This window comes from Carassius auratus, unplaced genomic scaffold (genome assembly GCF_003368295.1).
Source record: "Carassius auratus strain Wakin unplaced genomic scaffold, ASM336829v1 scaf_tig00007761, whole genome shotgun sequence".
NCBI lineage: Eukaryota > Metazoa > Chordata > Actinopteri > Cypriniformes > Cyprinidae > Carassius > Carassius auratus.
The window spans coordinates 160,035-179,460 of NW_020523876.1; the positions used below are offsets into that span (position 1 = coordinate 160,035).

Genomic DNA, 19,426 nt, shown 5'->3' on the forward strand with positions numbered 1-19,426 from the left:
AGGGTTAGGGTTAGGTGTAGAGTTGGTGAAGGACCATAGAATATACAGTTTCTACAGAATAAAAACCATTACACCTATGGGATGAACACACTTTACACAAAAACAAACATGTGTGCGTGTGTGTGTGTGTGTGTGTGTCAGGATCTCTCACACAGTGTGAGGATGAGGATGACAGCCGTGATGAAGCTCAAACACATTCACAATAACTCAGCTCAACACGGCTAATTAACCAGCTAGTTATCTCGCCTTGTCTCTCTCTCTCTCTCTCTCTCTCTCTGTGTGTGTGTGTGTGTGTGTCAGTGAGGAGGACACAGCTCACGTCTCAGGATCCTCATCTCCTCTATCTCTCGTCACAATGTGAGTCCAGCGCTGGGAGCAGCTCTCGATCGCTCGAGTGTGAGTGTGTTCTGATGGAGCATTGCACTCACACTGGATGTAGAAACGCTGGAGGAGTAAAACCACAGATGTTTACCATGTTTACCCTGCGGACATCTGCTGCCGGACGAGGTCTGTGTGAGGCGTGAAGCGGGGCATGTTGTCACACTGAGCGGGGTAAGTTGTCACAGCTGTTTATTGATTTGAATTTCTGTCTTGTGATGTGGCTCCCTTTTTTATTTTTACATTTAGTATTTTTGTTTAAATATAATAAAATACTATTTTTTTTCATTGAATAAATGTTGCATATAAATCATATTTTGGCCAGCTAAAATGGTTACTGATGAGCTAATATTAAAATAAAACGTGACAACTTGCCCCAAGCTGGTTCACACACATCGAGTGTGAATTAGGAGTGAATCTGGATCAGGTTCAGTGTTTCTGTCCGTCTCTGGTTTCCTCATCAGGACTGATCACACATGAGCTCAAACTGTGATCAGGCTCTTTATGATGATGGATGAACAAATAAGCTGATGTTTCAATGTTTCATCCATGTTTATGGCAAAAATAAATAAATAAAAAATCTGGCCAAAATATACTTGAAATATAAGTTAAATACTGTATAAGATGTAAATAATAGATAATATTGTAATATAATAAATATATACAATATGTAAAAATTGATACACTGTAAGTCTCTTTGGATAAAAGCGTCTGCTAAATGCATAAATTTAGATTTAAATGTAAATGTATGTGTGTAAATATATATGTATATTTAAAAACAAAAACAAAACTAATAAAAATATCCAAAGCACACAACAACATACTAAAACTTACTAAAAAACTAATATCTAGAACTTAATTTAACATAAAAGCAGAAAAAAAACAAAACAAAAACAAAGACAAACTATAGACCATGGAACCTTTCAGCAAACTTTTTAATAAAGATCCATATATGATGTATTTTTCTTCAATAAAGAACAATGGAAAAGTAGACGGTTCTTCGTGGAGCTATCATTACAAGTAAAGAAGGTTTATTTCGAATGTAAAACCATGTTTGTATGTTTTAATTATAAAGAGGTTCAGTGGGTGTTAAAGGTAAAGTAAAGCGACTGAATCTGATGCACGTGTGTGATTCTGATGATTCTGATCTGTCTGCTGTTTCCTCACACGTTTACACACGTGTGCTGTCCTCGAGTGTTTGTTTGCTTTGTCTTCACTCAGATGATGTTGATTCATCACTCCTCCGTTTCTCTGAAGCATCATGGATGAGCGTCCATCCACCCGTTCACACAGAAAACTCCCTTTAAACGCTAGCTGAGTGCAGCGATGATTTCTGGGTAATAATACTCACTTTGATTGGAGTATTTAATGATATAACAGTCTATATTAGTAACTGAATGACTGTTGACTGAAATCTGACTTCTGTCCTCTAGAGGATGATGATGTTGATTTCTCTCCAAATAGACTTCAAATGGAATGAAATAATGACTTTTAATGAAAAGACACTAAGTATAATAGTTCTTATATTAGCTCTTTAGAGTTCTGTATTCTAATGTAATGTATCTAATGTATTTTTAAGATGATTATGATGATGGTGATGACGTTCTGATGAACTAAATCAATGAACCTTCATAAAAAAATCTGACTAATTTATTAAAAAAAAAATTGAAATAGAGAAAATAGAGATGTTTAGATAGACATTATAGCATATAGATTTATTTTCTAAACATGATGTAAAAATACATGATAGTTTCTAAGATTAAATCTGTCGGTTTTATTAATATTTTGAATTTGGTTTTAGTTTATTTTAAGTGTTCATTTTTATTTTAGTTTTATTATTTATTTTATTTATTATTTTTATTTTAGTAATTTTGCTATGTGCTTTTAAAATTTTTGTTTTAATTTATTTTTATTTTTATTTATTTTCAGTTAGACATTTTAAGCACATGAAATAAACAAAAAAAATCAGTTTTCCATCTAATATTCCTATTGCATGTTATTTCAGCTTCTTTTAAATAACAAAAATGTTTTCATCCTTTTAGTTTTCGTTAACAATAATAACCCTGGATTAAAGAATATTAAGTTTCATCTTATCCCTTGTTTCAGTTTTAATTTATTTTTATTTTCATTGTTTCATTTTCAGCACTTCAAATAAACTCAATTTTGTTGTATTAACCGTTTTTCAACCGTTTTCCTATATCATGTGTTCCCTCCTCGTCTTCAGTCTGTGTGTGTTGTGTGTTTCTTCAGGAGATGGACGGAGAGAGGAACGTCTCTGATACACACCTGCTCACTCACAGCCTGTGGGAGGCGGTCACCATAGCAACCGTCTCCGCCGTGGTCAGCCTCATCACCATCGTGGGGAACGTTCTGGTGATGCTGTCCTTCAAGGTGAACAGCCAGCTGAAGACGGTCAACAACTACTACCTGCTGAGCCTGGCCTGCGCTGACCTCATCATCGGCGTCTTCTCCATGAACCTCTACACGTCGTACATCCTCATGGGCCGCTGGGCTCTGGGAAGTGTGGCCTGCGATCTGTGGCTGGCTCTGGATTACGTGGCCAGTAACGCGTCTGTGATGAACCTGCTGGTCATTAGTTTCGACCGCTACTTCTCCATCACACGTCCACTGACGTATCGTGCCAAACGGACCCCGAAGCGAGCGGGAATCATGATCGGATTGGCTTGGCTCGTGTCTTTCGTCCTCTGGGCTCCGCCCATCCTCTGCTGGCAGTATTTCGTCGGAAAGCGAACGGTTCCTGAAGGACAGTGTCAGATTCAGTTCTTCTCTGAACCTGTGATCACGTTTGGCACGGCGATAGCCGCCTTTTATGTTCCCGTATCCGTCATGACCATCCTCTACTGTCGGATCTATAAGGAGACCGAGCGACGCACCAAAGATCTGGCCGAGCTGCAAGGACTCAACTCTTCGACTAATTCAGACACGCAGAATTGTAAGACTCGTTCGTGTCTCACTTCAAAAGACAGGTCCTGGACGTCCAAACCGGCTGAAGAGCAGCTGACCAACTTCAGCTACGCTTCATCCGAAGAAGAAGAGCGTTCGGCTTCTCCTTGTGTCTTCAAAGAGACGAGAAACAAAAAGTGCATTTCTTATAAATTCAAAGACGTTCGTTCTACGAAGAGCGCTAATGGAGAGGAAAAGCCCTCTTCGTTGTCGTCGGCCGAGTCTGTGAACGCACCGTCTTCCTCCAAACCTGTGGAAGGCACGCTGAAGAGCCAGATCACCAAGAGGAAGAGGATGGTTCTGATCAAGGAGAAGAAGGCGGCGCAGACTCTCAGCGCCATCCTGCTGGCCTTCATCCTCACCTGGACGCCCTACAACATCATGGTGCTGGTGTCCACCTTCTGCTCCGACTGCGTGCCGCTCTCGCTCTGGCATCTGGGATACTGGCTGTGTTACGTCAACAGCACCGTCAACCCCATGTGCTACGCTCTGTGCAACAAGACCTTCCAGAAGACCTTCCGCATGCTGCTGCTGTTCCACTGGAGGAAGAAGAGGAGCGAGGAGAAGCTGTACTGGAGCGGAGCGAAGCCTGCGGCCGGAAACACTCTCAGCTGAGACAGATCTGACCTCACACTTACACTCAGACGGCTCTCCTTAGAGGGACACACTACACTTCAGTTTGTGTGTGTGTGTGTGATTTTAAGGAAGCCTCTTCTGCTCAGCAAAAATCTGAGATACAACTATTTGAAAATCTAAATCTAAAAAAAAACAAATATTGAGAAAATCATCTTTAAAGTTGTTTGGATGAAGTTCTTAGCAATGCATATTACTAATCAAACATTACGTTTTGATATATTTACGGTAGGAAACTTACTAAATATCTTCATAGAACATGATCTTTACTTAATATCCTAATGATTTTTGGCATAAAATAAAAATGTATAATTTTGACCCATACAATGTATTGTTGTATATTGCTTCAAATATACCCCAGAGACTTCAGACTGCTTTTGAGCAACACTTTTTGAGCAAAGTGTTTTTTGCATTTCTACACACCATTTTTATTCAATTCCGTGCATTCAGTGAATTCCTCCTTTAATGTTTTCATAAGTATTTTTGTGTCTTGTCACTGTAAGTCTGTCTTGGATTCTGAGACGCTTTCACAACAATCATCCGTTAATGAAATAAAGATCCAACACTGATTACGATGAACAAACACCCATCACAGGTGATTTTCTTCATGTGTGTCAGTGTTAAAGGGCTGATGTTGTGTTCCAGAGGCTTGTACCGACTCAAAATACCTTCTCGTGTCATTATAAGAACACAGAGGAGCTTTAATGAAGGAAGATGTTGATCGTGTTGATGATGTGAAACAAACTGTTTTAAGGACGAAGTGTGATTTTAATCTATAGGTGCTTGGAAGATTTGTTTTGATGTGCCGTAAACAACTCCGTGAAGGTGATCACAGATGCAGTTTTATTGTTCTTTAACTCCGTGTAACCCATGACCGTGGGATTTTTATATCAGTGTCAGGAGACCCTTTGGACTCTTCAGTACAAATAACTCTAATATTGAAATGTTTATTGAATAAAATGAAATATTTGATCTGGATAATTGATTCTAATGTGTTGAATGGGTTTATTGCTATATGTTTTGTTTTCCAGTACAAACATCTAAACATTATTAAGGCAAGATACATTAACTCGAAAAACACGTTTTCTGATAAATACTCGAATAACGCATTTGAGTTTGTTTTGACCTGGAAGAGATTTCTAAATGAAAGTTTCTTAAACAAAAACAAAAAAGCATGGTTTTTAGTAAGAGAAAAAAACTTTGCAAATGCTTGAAGACCCTTAAAATACACCTTATTATTATTATTATTATTATTATTTATTTATTTTCAGATTTTTTACTATTGTTTTTAAGAGATATAACCATTTAAAATGTTTTAAACAAGTATGGAGCGCCAATAGTGTTAAAATACTTTATGTAAAATTATCTAAAAAGTTAAGTGTCAAAAAACTAATATATTTAGCCTTTTCTGAATATCTCACACACTTTTGGACTGAATTTTGTTGATGAACCTGAATATGTCATCTACTGATGAACTATTGCAGCATGTAAGGTCACTTTTGGTTTTCATCTGAAAGTGAAAGTTTGTGCACATAAAATGGATTTTAGTTTAAAAAATTAATCAAAACAAATTTTATTAAATTCCATTAATTCCAATGAAGTTAATAATGATAATTCTAATATTATTTGGTCTTATAAATTACATGCAATGATTTACTCAAATAAAATTTCTCATAAATGTAAAAAAAATATAGATTTTGCATCCGATTCTAACATGGTAACATTCAAAACCTTGACACTTTTTCACATTCACTCAATGAGAAGTTTCTTTAAGTACAAACGTAATGTGAAAACTGCAGATTCTGAATGCGTTATGAGTCGGAAAACCTTATTTGTTTTCCTTTTAAGGTGCTTTATTTTTATCACTTTCTCTTCATATCTTCCGTCACTGTGAATCTCCAGTAAATGTGTTTGATTTTAGAAAGTTTGTACTGAAAAAAAAAGAGATAAAAATACTGAGGATGAACATAATTTTTAGCATTTTATTCCCTCAGACAAAGCTCGTTATAGTTAACTGAGGATGCTCAGAGTTCGTCTCTGGCACAGTCTCCGGAGCGAATCACTTTGAGCTGCTCTGAGGGCTTCACCATCATCCAGGCGTATTTGCACAGGTGTTCTTTGTTGCAGTCTTTCTGCCAGTAGATGACGTTCCTGCGGTTCAGGTTCGCGCCGGCGCATGCGTCGTACCACCAGCCGCCGCCCGCCACGCCCTGGAACTCCAGCTGGGCACAGTTCTGGAAGTAGTTGTCGTTGTCTCTGTCTCTGGTGGTGAAGCGCTGGTTGTCGTGAAGGTAGTTCTCGGTGTCGAGCGTCAGAGCGTCTGCTACAGTGCCCTGGAACAGACCCAGACGCAGACGGTACTGCGCCTCCTCGTCCTCCACCAGCACCGGCTCATACTCGCCCGTCTTGGTCACCGCGTCTTTGTCCACCAGCTTGATGCCGAGCTTGTACCGGGCCGGGCCGCGGGTCAGCCGGTGCAGGTGCTCGTTCCCCAGCCAGTGGTTTCCGGTCAGGGATCCGAAGCCGTGCTTGTACTCGTCCCAGCCGCGGTCGAAGTCCACGCTGCTGTTGACCGTGATGTGCTGCACCACCGTCCAGCCTCCCTCCTGCATGGCGCAGTATACGGCGATGGGCGAGTCTCCGGGGCGGATCAGATACAGGCCGTCCTGAGCCTGACCGCCAGAGCTCTGCCACAGCTCATAACAGTCCCGAGGAAACCCTGAGACAGAACAACGGCAGAATCACAAGTGAGAAATACAGCGGACTGACCGTAGCCTGCAGACTGATGGTGAATGATTCATGATCATCATGAAACTCATGACTCGATTAACGGACTCTACTGATTCATGACTCGATTAACCGACTCCACTGATTCATGACTCGATTAACTGACTCCACTGATTCATGACTCTATTAACCAACTCCGCTGATTCATGACTCTATTAACTGATTCCACTGATTCATGACTCTATTAACTGACTCCACTGATTCATGACTCTATTAACTGACTCCACTGATTCATGACTCTATTAACCGACTCCGCTGATTCATGACTCTATTAACCGACTCTGTTGATTCATGAATCTATTAACTGATTCCACTGATTCATTACTCTATTAACTGATTCCACCGATTCATGACTCTATTAACTGACTCCACTGATTCATGACTCTATTAACTGACTCTGTTGATTCATGACTCTATTAACTGATTCCACTGATTCATGACTCTATTAACTGATTCCACCGATTCATGACTCTATTAACTGACTCCACTGATTCATGACTCTATTAACTGATTCCACTGATTCATGACTCTATTAACTGACTCCACTGATTCATGACTCTATTAACTGACTCCGCTGATTCATGACTCTATTAACTGACTCTGTTGATTCATGACTCTATTAACTGATTCCACTGATTCATGACTCTATTAACTGATTCCACCGATTAATGACTCTATTAACCGAACTCCACTGATTCATGACTCTATTAACCGACTCCACTGATTCATGACTCTATTAACCGACTCCACTGATTCATTACTTTATTAATTGACTCCACTGATTCATGACTCGATTAACTGACTCCACTGATTCCTGATTCTATTAACTGACTCCACTGATTCCTGATTCTATTAACTGACTCAAGTGACTCATGACTCGATTAACTGACTCCACTGATTCATGACTCTATTAACTGACTCCACTGATTCCTGATTCTATTAACTGACTCAAGTGACTCTATTAACTGATTCCACTGATTCATGACTCTATTAACCGACTCCACTGATTCATGACTCGATTAACTGCCTCCATTGATTCATTACTTTATTAACCGACTCCACTGATTCATGACTCTATTAACTGACTCAAATGATTCATTACTTTATTAACCGACTCCATTGATTCATGACTTTATTAGCTGACTCCACTGATTCATGACTCGATTAACTGACTCTGTTGATTCATTACTTTATTAATTGACTCCACTGATTCATGACTCTATTAACTGACTCAAATGATTCATTACTTTATTAATTGACTCTACTGATTCATACTCCTGGTTTTGTTGTGGATGATCATCAGTGATGTTATTCTGAATCAGCGTTGTGTTGTTAATTTAAACTATTAAAAATAGTTTCTGGTAATAAAAAATTAAGCTGAAATGAAATATAAATATTGATATATTTGAATTGATGCCTTGGCAAGTAACTGATACATATACAACTTTCTAAAAATAAAACAAAAACATAATAAAATATATATAAACTAAATAAAAATATAGAAATATTGCTTTGGCAGCTAACTTAAAAATACGAACTTTCATATATATATATATATATATATATATATATATATATATATATATATATATATACATAAGCTAACTGAGAATCAATATAGCACTTATATATCATTGCTCTTTTGTTGTTTTTGATTGCTTCCAATGACTTTATTTGTAAGTCGCTTTGGATAAAAGCATAAATGACTAAATGTATATGTAAAACATATTTATTATAAATGTAGAAATAAAGCTAAATAGAGATTTTAAAAAAAAGGGAAATAAAGAAGAAATATTGCCTTGGCAACTAACTGAAATGTGTTTCAACTGAAGTACAAAAATTTCTAAAACTAGAACAAAAGAAATAAAAGCTAAAAAGAAAGATATTAAAAAGTGAAATGAAAATTATTATTAAAATAAAAATGGCTAAAGATTGAGCTTGATAATCTGTATGGATGTAGTCTTTATGAGAACAATTTACAATGAAAACGCCCTGAGCCCTGCTTGACCTTTGACCTCTGCTCTGATGGCTCAGATGTGGGTTAGTGGAACCAAATCTGCTCTGAATTCACTCTAACAAATAAAACGAGTATTTCTATATCTGACACATGAGTTTGATTTCATTAGATTAACAAGCATTAAACAACAACAGCGGCCTAAAACTAGGACTAAACAGATATTTCATTATAATTAAAAAGAGGCCCAGGTGATGTCAGATTATGAAGACTTCTAAGATAAGATTTCTAATGAATCATTTACAGGAAGATGAATTAATAATCAGTGCTGATGTTAAACAGCATACGCACTGATCTGACCTTTCTGTCCGAGGTTCAGGACGAGTTTGTGCTCCTCTGGAGTGAGCAGATGGATGTTTTTAGCAGGAAGCGGTTCGGACTGAACGTGTGCCAGCAGGAAGAGACAAACCCAGAGCCTCACCATCATCTGAGCGAGAGACAGAGAGAGAAAAGCAGGAGAATCACAGCCGGAGGAACGATCTTCTGTAGTTGCTGTGAAGTCTTACCGTTGAGAGTGTGTGACCGACAGCAGTGAGAGAAAGAAGCAAAGTGTCCACTATCAGCGCTGGACTTCAACCCGTCGCTGAAAGGGTTAAAGCCTTTATCTGGACTCTTTACTGTAGTTTCATTTGTTTTATCTGATTCATTTCAGCCTTTGACTCTGTGTTGCAACAGCAGTGACTGAATCATGACCTGATTACCGGCTGAACCCAGACCTCCGGCAGAGATCCATCACTACATCACAGGAGTCTGTTTCTACACCAGGAGCTAACACATCGGATTCAGCGCAAACTAAAAATAAAAGTACTGAATATATATATATATATATATTCTTTTTTTTTTTTTTTTTTCTCCATGATTATTTATTTTCGTACAAAAATGGCAGTGTTTGAGGATTGTATGAGTGCAGTGAGCATCTAATGTCAGTCTTCATGGACACTAATGAGATATTTGGTTGGAAAATGTACAATTCTGCATAATTTTCAGATAATTTTTTTGTAGTGCATTTACTATAGATCTGTGTTTTGATGAACTTTGTGTTTACTTCTCTGTGACGGGTCACTTCAGAACTGTCTGCTATATTTAGAATCAGTCTCTGACCATAAATGTGACACTGGGCTCATTTGACTGACACACACACACACACAAGCTCACACATGCTCGCACACACACACACACACACACACACACCCTCTCACAGACACACCCTCTCACAGACACACACACACACACACACATACACACACATACACTCATACACTTTTGTATTTTTTGACCTTAATTTATGGGATGAATTGAGACTTTTTAAGACCTGCAGAAACCCTGAACAATGAACATTTGTTTTTAATAACTCACGTCCACAAAGATGAATAAACACTGTAACAAATGCATTTTTGTCTTAGTTAATGCATAAACTAACATTAACTAATGAAACCTTATTGTAAAGTGTTACTGTGTTACATCGTGATGCTGAAGCAGCTTGAGTAAATCAATAATCCAGTTGAGATTCAGCAGCAGTATAATGATGGTAAAGTGTCTTTCACATATAAACACAGATGAAATATTGTGTTCTGACTCTGATAAACACAGTAGATGAACCTGTAAAGTTTGTGAATAATGAATAATAAAAGCTTTTTCACGCTCTTAGCTTCTGTTTCATTCTGTATATGATGTGAGGTGCACATTAATCTCTTGTTTTCCGCCTCAAGGCCCCGCCCCTTGCAGCAGGGGCTCCACCCCTATGGCCTCTGGCTCCGCCTCCTGCCTTCTCGTGACCTTTGGGTGCTGAGAAGAACTTGGTCATGAGCTCCGAGACGTCTGGAAGCTCCTGGTTGGAGTTCAGCATGTTCATGGACTGCTCCATCTCCTGTCAATCAATCAATCAATCAATCAAATGATCAGTGATCAATCAGAGCAAAGCATTCCTGCACTAAGAAAGAGTTCATACCCGTCTCATCTCAGGATCGCTAGGGTTGAAGACTTTAGGAAGAAGAAGGATTATCAGAAGAGGAAGAACCATCATGAGAACCTGAGAGGATGAAGGGGAAAGCGTGAAACTGGTGCATCGGTGTCAGGACGAGAGTGATTTTACTCTGACGCACCATCGGGTTCATGAGGAAATCTGACCAGACCCAGGTTTCCCGCGGGATGAAGTATGAATGCAGACCGACGCATCTCATCTGAAGCGGGTACGGCAGTCGGATCACCTCCGAGGTCCTGATGTAGTTGACCACACGAGCCCTGCACGTTAATAAAACCCTGGTTATTTCCACACAAACACTGGCGTATCATGCACTGTAAGTGTGTTCTACTGCTTAACATCCACACACCTCATCTTCCCTGTGGAGCTGATGTCAACACGCACAGGCTGGAATCTGTAGGTCGGAGACGAGATTTCCAGAACATACGATCCGGACGGAACGTCACTGACTGTGAAACTTCCATCATCTCTGTGGAAAGAAGCAGGACTGGTCTGGTACTTCAGTACAGGATAGAGCATGGCCGCGGGAAGTGGGGGTGCTGGGGGTGCTGCAGCACCCCCTAGTGATGAGAGGGAGATTTAAAAAAATGTAGGCCTATTAAAATATTTGTAACGCGCTTGTAACATTTTTTTTTTTGGCAACAAGTGTGGGATCAGCTTTGACTAGCCAAGCAATTGTAAGTAGTACACTATAGTATTTTTTTAAGGTGGTGGGGATGGAGATGGAGAGTATTATTTCGTTCGTGTGTTCTTTGTGTAATGGTTGTGGAGAACTGTTAAATAACGTTTAAATAGTAGGGCTGGGTATCGATTCAGATGTTCCAGATCGATTCGATTTCGATTCACAAGCTCTAAAATCGATTCTATTTCGATTCTCGATTCGATTTTCTATTAGAGCTGTAATCGGGCCTTAAAATATAAGCCCGACACGTCCCGAGCCGACACGTACATTTTGATTGACAGCTTTTTAAAAGCCCGAACCCATTTACAACCCGACATTATTCAAATGTACGCAGCACACAGCTCTTTTGCCTTTTGTCAGGAATGAGTCATTTATACATGACTAACGTAATAGGCCACTTGGAAGTTTGAACAAATAAATGAAATAAGTCCTCTGTAACATCGTAACATCTCAGCACTCTATAAATAGCCCTAAGGTATAGGCTCATTTAGCATATAAATAGGCCAACGCACCAATAAAATCAAGTCTTTCTTAAAAAATTTAATTAAGATAAATTATAAATTAAGATGGGTATTTGGCAATAACGAAATGAATTAAGATAAAGGCTCTGCCGGATTTGCTTCGCCATAGCAGCTGACATAATAAAATAATAATGCCAACATTAGCTTATATAGCCTACTCTGTCTACATTATGCATTTAAGACTCAAGTAATATTTAGTTATTATTTGAAAAACATTTACTCACCAAGATTAGGTAAGGCCTAAGTGTTTATGTGGAGGAAAATCACTGAATCCACTGTAGATGTCTTCAGCGCGCTCCTGCGCTCACTGATGGTGCGTCATTATTCACTCATTATTCTCATTATAAACAAGGTCAAAACTTTTCCAAACCTCAGACTTTGCTTTAGTTGCTGGTGCTACCAAAACGTAATCGCCAGAAGCAAGCCTCCGTTTCAACTACTCAGCATACATTTTCGCATCTTTCTCGCGCTAATCGAAACATTACATGACCGCTCATTTACCGCACAAGCCCGAGCCCGGCCCGATTGGTTCGATTGGCAATGGGCTTCTTCACACTGCCTGAACATGTGCAATTGTGCTTTTGAAGACAACTGACCACGCGCACCTGTCCGCGCGGTTGTCTGCTCAGACTCGGTACACACTCTCCGATGGCGATGTTTACATCAAGCCTGCATAGCGGTCCATAGCGGACTCGAGGACGCAGAAAGTATAAGAGGCTTTAAGATGCAGTCTGTAAGACGCGAACGGGAGCATGACCTGACGCACATTGCAGAAAATGGAACCACTGCTTTAAACTGAATGAATGAATGATAGGTTCGTCGGTAACATCGCACAAGGCACATAAGAGGACATCTAGTGGAGAAGATTTGTAATTAGATTAACGCTAATCTTACGTTCAAATAAATACGGAAAAAAATCGATTCATGGCCTTTGAGAATCGATTTTGAATCGACCACATTTTAAAAAACGATTAATCGAAAAATCTATTTTTTACCCAGCCATATTAAATAGTCGGAGATTCCTTGTGGTTTGTGTAAAAAGGTTGGAGATGGAGACAGAAAGCTTTATACTGTGCGTGTGTTCTTTGCGTAATGGATGTGGAGAACTGTTCAATAAACAAATTGCTTAAATAGTCAGAGATTATTTCCTTGTGGTGTGCGTAACAAGATTTTGGAGTTAATAGAGTTGCGTGTGAAATAAACGTGCAGTGACTCAAGCCAGCTGACCAAATCGATTGCATTGTTTTAGCGTTATTGTGAAGTTTGATTAATATTATATTTTGTTGTAATATTATTTGTTGTATATAAATGAGTTGCATGTATGTATAGGCTATCTGAAATTGTAATGAAAGTAATTATTTCGTTTTTTTCGATTATTAAACTATTATTTAAACTATTATTTCTGATTCTGATTCTGCTTCAGATTAATAGCGCATTGCGCATATCTGAGAACTGATGTCTGTGTGTTTCAGACCCTGGCTGGCTGTGCACTGAAGTGTATATGACAATAAAGTAGTAAATCTCAATGTATATATTTTTAAAATGTATTTTAAATAGGCCTATAGGCTCATAGGTTTTTTGTAAAAAATAAAATAAAATTCACAGCACCCCCTGTTCAAAATTACTTCCCGCGACCCTGGGATAGAGCCATCCCAGCAAACACACAACACTCCTGTTTGATTCCAGAATGCTTCATTTGGGAACAAAATTAGAAAGATCTGGGAACTTTTGGTTATTTATTTTTTGGGGATTAAAATAAGAAAATTCTGGGAAATTTTGGTTATTTATTTTTTTGGGATTAAAATTAGAAAGATCTGGGAACTTTTGGTAATAAATTTTTTGGGGATTAAAATTAGAACATTCTGGGAAATTTTGGTTATTTATTTTTTGGGGATTAAAATTAGAAAATTCTGGGAAATTTTGGTTATTTATTTTTTTGGGAACAAAATTAGAACGCTCTGGGAACTATTGGTTATTTATTTTTTTGGGATTAAAATTAGAAAATTCTGGGAAATTTTGGTTATTTATTTTTTTGGGATTAAAATTAGAACGATCTGGGAACTTTTGGTTATTTATTTTTTGGGGGATCAAAATTAGAACGTTCTGGGAATGTTCTGAGAACTTTTGGTTATTTTTTGGGATCAAAATTAGAACGTACTGGGAATGTTATGAGAATTTTTGGGGGGGTTTTTTGGGATCAAAATTAGAATGTACTGGGAATCTTCTGAGAACTTTTGGTTATTTTTTTGGGATTAAAATTAGAACATTCTGGGAACTTTTGGTTATTTATTTTTTGGGGGATCAAAATTAGAACGTTCTGGGAATGTTCTGAGAACGTTTGGTTATTCTTTGGGACCAAATAAGAACATTCTTTTAACATAATGAGAACGACTAATTTTTTTGGGGCAACCAAAAACATAACATTCTGGGAACATCGTGGGAAGTTTATTTTATTTTAGGTACGTTCGCTGGGAATCATGCTGGCATTGCATCGTAATCTGCGCTCGCTCACGTGTGTTTGTTCTGACGTGCACGCGCACCTGATGAACCCCACGTGTTTGTCTCCGTCCAGCAGAACCCGAGCAGATGAGATCCAGTCCCGAGCTCTGACACCCGGAACCAGCGCTCGACCCGACACCTGAGCCCGCGTCTGAAACATCACATCTTCGTCCTCTTCATCATCCTCATGATGTCTGACGTCTTGAGATAAGCACGCGCGCAGCCCGAGCAGCAGCAGCGCCGTAACACACGCGCGCATCTTCATCGGAGTCTCTAAACAGTGGTTCTTTAAAGCTGCTGTCGCCTTCAGATAAAAATAAACCAACACATGACGCTTTACATTACTTTCAGCTGTCAAAGTTTGACAGGCGCTGCGTGATGACGTCACCAGTGTTCTGCGGTCCAATATTTTTTGTGGAAACCGATTAATTTTTATTTTAAATTAATATTAAGTTCAAAAGAGCAGCATTTATTTGAAATAGAAATATTTTGTAGCGTTATGAATGTCTTTACTGTCACCTTTGATTATTTGAATGCGTCGTTCATGAATAAAAGTATTATTTTTTGAACCTCCATAACAGCGCGAGAAAATGTACACAGATTCGACGAACCCTTTAAAAATATACTGATGCTCAAACAATATACAGACAAACAACAAATAAAAACAAGAAACAAAATTCAACAGAAGGAAAATAAAAAAATATATAATAAATGGGAAGTATCAGCACGTTTTGAGGATGAAATGATTACAAAATGACAGAAAACAAGGCAGCGCTGAGTTTCTGCAGGACAAGTCAAAACAGTGACGAGAGCGCGCACGATCAGCTGACGTAACAAACACAGATCACCTGACCGCTGGAGCAGGAAGTGCTTTACACGGAAAACAACAACAACAACATCAGGTGTGTGTTTGAGGGTCTGTCAGTCTCATTTAGTTCTGTCCGAAATGTTTGACATGTTTGTTGCTCATTTATTTATCTGAGCGTTCGTATTCTCTCAGGATTAATTAATATGGTCTTTAGTGGTTGTTTAGAGGCATATTTCAGTTTATCTGAATTATTAAATGTAAATGTAATCGACTTGTGACAGCAGATGTATAAAACTTAATAATTTAAATAAAATATAATAATATTTCCTCATTACAGTAATGCCGATTTCAGACGAGGGAAGGTTGAAATGTCATATTTAATATTTTTGTTTGAAATAAGTTATTATTTTTTTTTTCAAACAAGCCTCAAAAGAAAGTGCATTTTGAATGTTAAAAGTAAATTAGTATTTTTGACATCACAATTTAAATAATATATAATTTTCACTCATTAAAGTAATAACGATTTTAGATGAGGGAGGTTGGAATTACACGGTGGTATTTAATATTTGATTTAATAATAATTAATTTGTAATTTTTTTTTCCTCAGAAAAATCAGAATTGAAATTGTCTAATGCACCCCTCAAAAAATAATATATATTTTTCTTTTAATTTAGAAAATGAGACCTATTGTGAGAACAAATCAGATTTTTGAAAGCTGATATTTAAAGATGTTTTTTTTTTCAGTTTCAGTTTCAGGTTGAAATGTCATGATATCTCATATTATATTAATATGTGATTTAGTATTTGTATTTTAGTGTTGTTGCAGGTGTTTGACTTCTGCTGTGATGTATTTCTAATGATAAACGTATTATAACTAACACAAACTCCTCTGATTTCAGGTGATTTCTACAGTCCTCCATCCAAACACAGCGGATGTGAAGCAGGTGAAGAGGCTTTCTGAAAGATCAGACTGTTTCTTCAGATGCTGTGTTTCTGTGCGGTCATGTGACTGTGTTGTGTGTGTGTGTGTGTGTGTGTGTGAGCAGATGAAGAGCTGACGATGGCGGCGGTGTGTGTTCTGCTGTGTCTCTGTCTGATGTCTGCTGTCTGCTGTGAGCCGCTCTTACAGACTCAACCTGAGCAGGTGCACATCTCGTATCCAGGTCAGATCTCACTCTTCATGATTGACAGCTGTCCGTCAAAGAGGCTTCGTGCATTATGTGAATAATCTACTCGTTTTATGAGGAAATATGGTACAAAACAAAGACAGATGGGTTTGCATTGTGTGATTTCTTGGATCTGTTGTCTTCTTAGCGATGATAGACAGTCATTTTTTGGCTCTCGTGAGTGTATGCTATTAAATATGACAGCAGAGCGCTCAGCTGTCTGTCATTTAATATATTATTTTAAAATCTGTTGATTTTTTTTTTATCAGGAGGAAATGAGTTTCAGCTGAGAGAGGGTTGAAATGCCATGATATTTAATATTTTATTCGATTTTATTTAATGTTTTTCAGCATAATTTTGTTGTTGAAAATGTCAATGTATTTAATATTTTACGTAATTTAAGTTGATATTTTAGCAGAATATTGAAAATTTCATTCAGACCAATAATAGTGCACTTTTCCCTTAAAAAAATAATTTTTAATTTTAATTTTTTTTTTTAGAACAGTTATGATTTTGACAGCTGATCTTTAAAGACTTTATGATTTAAATATTATCTAATAATTTTTTCTCATTACAGTGATGGTTTCAGCTGAGAGAGGGTGTTGAAATGTCATGATATTTTATTTGATGTTTTTCAGCATAATCTTGTTGTTGAAAATGTCAATAAATCTATTATTTTATTTTATTTTAGTTGTGCATTTCACTTAAAATTAAGGATTTTTTTTCAGAGATATTATATTTCAGCCTACACGATTTAAATAATATATAATAATTTTTCTTTGCTACAGTGATGCCAGTTTCAGGTGAGAGAGGGTTGAAATGTGCTGAAATGATATTTGATTGCCTGTGTGTCAGTAACGAGGGTCATGTGACCCGAGCGGGTGTTATAACCGAGCGTCTTTCCTCAGGGGTGAAGAACTCGATGTTGGTCACATGGTCCACTGCTAATAAACCGAGAGCGTAGTTGAGTACGGTCTGTGGGGCGGGAAGCTCTTCAGTCACACGGCGAAGGGAGACTCAAGCGTGTTTATAGATGGAGGACCGGAGAACAGGACGATGTACGTCCACCGGGTCATGCTGACCGATCTGACCCGGCCGCTGCATACGGTAACCTTCACACAGGCCTCACTCAGTGTGTGTGACCCGCACCATAGAGATGTTTACAGATGTGTGTGTGTGTCTCAGTGTACCACTGGCGGCAGCGACGCCGGCTGGAGCGACGTCTTCTACTTCACCTCTCTCAACGAAAGCCTCGGCTTCAGCCCCAGATTCGCTCTGTTTGGAGACATGGGCAACGAGAACCCTCAGTCTCTGAGTCGACTGCAGAAGGAGACGCAGATGGGGATGTACGACGTCATCCTGCACATCGGTGAGACTGCACACACACACACACACACACACGATTAAACAATCAGGCCAGACAAAATGAAAGAACATTGGAAATGTGCTCATGCAAGATCAGGATGAGTGTGTGTCTTCATCAGGTTTGTAGAAATGTAGCACTGCATCAGTGTCTCATCAATGGATTGCTCTGCAGTGAATGGGTGCCGTCAGAATGAGAGTCTGTTCACTGATGGACTGGAGTGCTGTGGATTATTGTCTCATTCTGACGGCACCCATTCACTGCAGAGCATCCATTGATGAGACACTGATGCAGTGCTACATTTCTCCAAATCTGATGAAGACACACACTCCTCCTGATCATGTTTTCAGCTGATTGTCATCTTGTGTGAGTTATTCCTGTAACAGAGTAAGAGCAGATGAGTTTGTCGTGCCGGTGATGATAGTTTCTGATGGTTTAGTTATAGTTTAGTGTCCTGTGCATGTGTTTTACAGCATGTGATTGTTTTCACAGGGGATTTCGCGTATGACATGCACGCAGGTAAGAAACACAGAGCCTTAGATGATCTGCTTTCATGTTAATTTGAACGTCTTGACTGTTTTGGAGTGGACAGTTTTTGCTGCTGTTTTTAAGGCGTCTGTATTGAGCACAGAACTACAGAAAGAGTCAGATCGAGTCATGGTCGAAATATGTTAGAGATGATCCACATCATATTGACCCGGATGCCTAATGTTGCCCATTATATCATAATCAGAGACGAAAAGCACAAACACGGCTGACAGACCTCAGTGCCGTCTGAAAACTCAATAAAGCAATGGAAAACCACAAAATTCCCCAAATCTCTGGTTTGATTGTGTAAGTGTCTGGAACACGGATCAGATTTAAGATTGTCGTGACTGAGGTTTCTGATGATGGGATGCTTTCATTTACTTCTAATGTTAAAGCCGTGTAGTTTTTAGTCTTTTTAATATAACATCATAATGTGATTACGAGACTGAGCTACTGAAGATCTGATTTTAATCACAGTCTGATTCTGAGCAGGTTTTATGTCTCAGTGTGATATTTTAGCTGTCATTTACATACTGTTATAATTTTATAAATTTTTATTAAACAGAATCTTCATTAAAAAATATAGGTTTATGCTTTTTAATGTAATTATTTAATCAGATTTTGGTGTGTTTTCTTTCTATGTCTATATATTTTTTTATAAATATTTATTCCAGATTTAGTTTTAGGTAAACTAAATGATAAAAATTTTTTTACAACAATCTTAAATAAAATACATTTAAATAGATTATTTCATTCCATTTAACATTTATTTTATTTCAAGTAAAAAAAATATTTTTTTAGTTTGTTAAATATAATAACCTTTGTAATTCTGTTATAACACAATTTTATATTTTCAGTTTGAATTTTAATTAATGTTTTAGTTATTTTGTTCTTTGTTTGAATTTTTATTTATTAATATTTTATTGCATTATTTATTTTATTTCAGATAACTGCCAAAGCAAATATTCTCCCTTTCATTTAGCGTAACGTGATACAGTAAAATAACTAAAACTGCAATAAAATAATTAAAAACTTTATAGACATCTGAAAAGAAACAGAACATAAACATAAAAATGACAAAAATACACACATGTGTGTGTGT

General features: G+C 37.9%; 3 protein-coding genes and 1 long non-coding RNA gene across 5 annotated transcripts; 2 read left to right on the forward strand and 2 right to left on the reverse strand.

Annotated features, from left to right (window-relative positions):
• Window positions 1-436: 436 nt before the first annotated feature.
• LOC113071635 (muscarinic acetylcholine receptor M5-like) lies at window positions 437-3,957 on the forward strand. Of its 2 annotated transcripts, XM_026244943.1 has the most exons (3): window positions 437-552; window positions 1,600-1,715; window positions 2,629-3,957. In XM_026244943.1, exon 3 carries the CDS (start codon window positions 2,632-2,634, stop codon window positions 3,955-3,957), a length of 1,326 nt encoding a protein of 441 aa, XP_026100728.1. In that variant the 5' UTR covers window positions 437-552; window positions 1,600-1,715; window positions 2,629-2,631. The 2 variants fall into 2 exon arrangements, with proteins under 2 accessions (XP_026100728.1, XP_026100729.1); XM_026244944.1 differs by lacking the exon at window positions 437-552 and having other exon boundaries at window positions 1,468-1,715.
• Window positions 3,958-5,931: 1,974 nt separating this feature from the next.
• LOC113071636 (fibrinogen-like protein 1-like protein) lies at window positions 5,932-9,406 on the reverse strand. The gene is made up of 3 exons (XM_026244945.1): window positions 9,283-9,406; window positions 9,077-9,203; window positions 5,932-6,694 (listed from the first exon to the last, which is right to left on the reverse strand). Exons 2-3 carry the CDS (start codon window positions 9,201-9,203, stop codon window positions 6,000-6,002), a joined length of 822 nt encoding a protein of 273 aa, XP_026100730.1. The 5' UTR covers window positions 9,283-9,406; the 3' UTR covers window positions 5,932-5,999.
• A 692-nt stretch (window positions 9,407-10,098) lies between these two features.
• Window positions 10,099-14,857, reverse strand: LOC113071638 (ER membrane protein complex subunit 7-like). Its single transcript, XM_026244946.1, has 5 exons — window positions 14,501-14,857; window positions 11,107-11,226; window positions 10,879-11,017; window positions 10,725-10,805; window positions 10,099-10,643 (listed from the first exon to the last, which is right to left on the reverse strand). The coding sequence occupies exons 1-5, from the start codon at window positions 14,722-14,724 to the stop codon at window positions 10,461-10,463; spliced, it is 747 nt and encodes a 248-aa protein (XP_026100731.1). The 5' UTR covers window positions 14,725-14,857; the 3' UTR covers window positions 10,099-10,460.
• Window positions 14,858-14,971: 114 nt separating this feature from the next.
• LOC113071639 (uncharacterized) lies at window positions 14,972-17,520 on the forward strand. The gene is made up of 4 exons (XR_003280173.1): window positions 14,972-15,361; window positions 16,167-16,211; window positions 16,314-16,430; window positions 17,342-17,520. It is a non-coding gene; the product is annotated as an uncharacterized LOC113071639 (long non-coding RNA).
• The last annotated feature ends 1,906 nt before the right edge of the window (window positions 17,521-19,426 follow it).

Bases quoted from the DNA above. Each gene is read 5' to 3' on its own strand.
- LOC113071635 (XM_026244943.1), top strand. From the start codon at position 2,632: ATGGACGGAGAGAGGAACGTCTCTGATACACACCTGCTCACTCACAGC.
- LOC113071636 (XM_026244945.1), bottom strand. From the start codon at position 9,203: ATGATGGTGAGGCTCTGGGTTTGTCTCTTCCTGCTGGCACACGTTCAG. The intron at 6,695-9,076 runs GTCAGATCAGTG...GTTCTGTCTCAG, and splicing joins CCTGAACCTCGGACAGAAAG to GGTTTCCTCGGGACTGTTAT.
- LOC113071638 (XM_026244946.1), bottom strand. From the start codon at position 14,724: ATGAAGATGCGCGCGTGTGTTACGGCGCTGCTGCTGCTCGGGCTGCGC. The intron at 11,227-14,500 runs GTGCGCGTGCAC...TTCTTTCCACAG, and splicing joins AAACACGTGGGGTTCATCAG to AGATGATGGAAGTTTCACAG. The intron at 10,644-10,724 runs GTATGAACTCTT...ATTGATTGACAG, and splicing joins GCGATCCTGAGATGAGACGG to GAGATGGAGCAGTCCATGAA.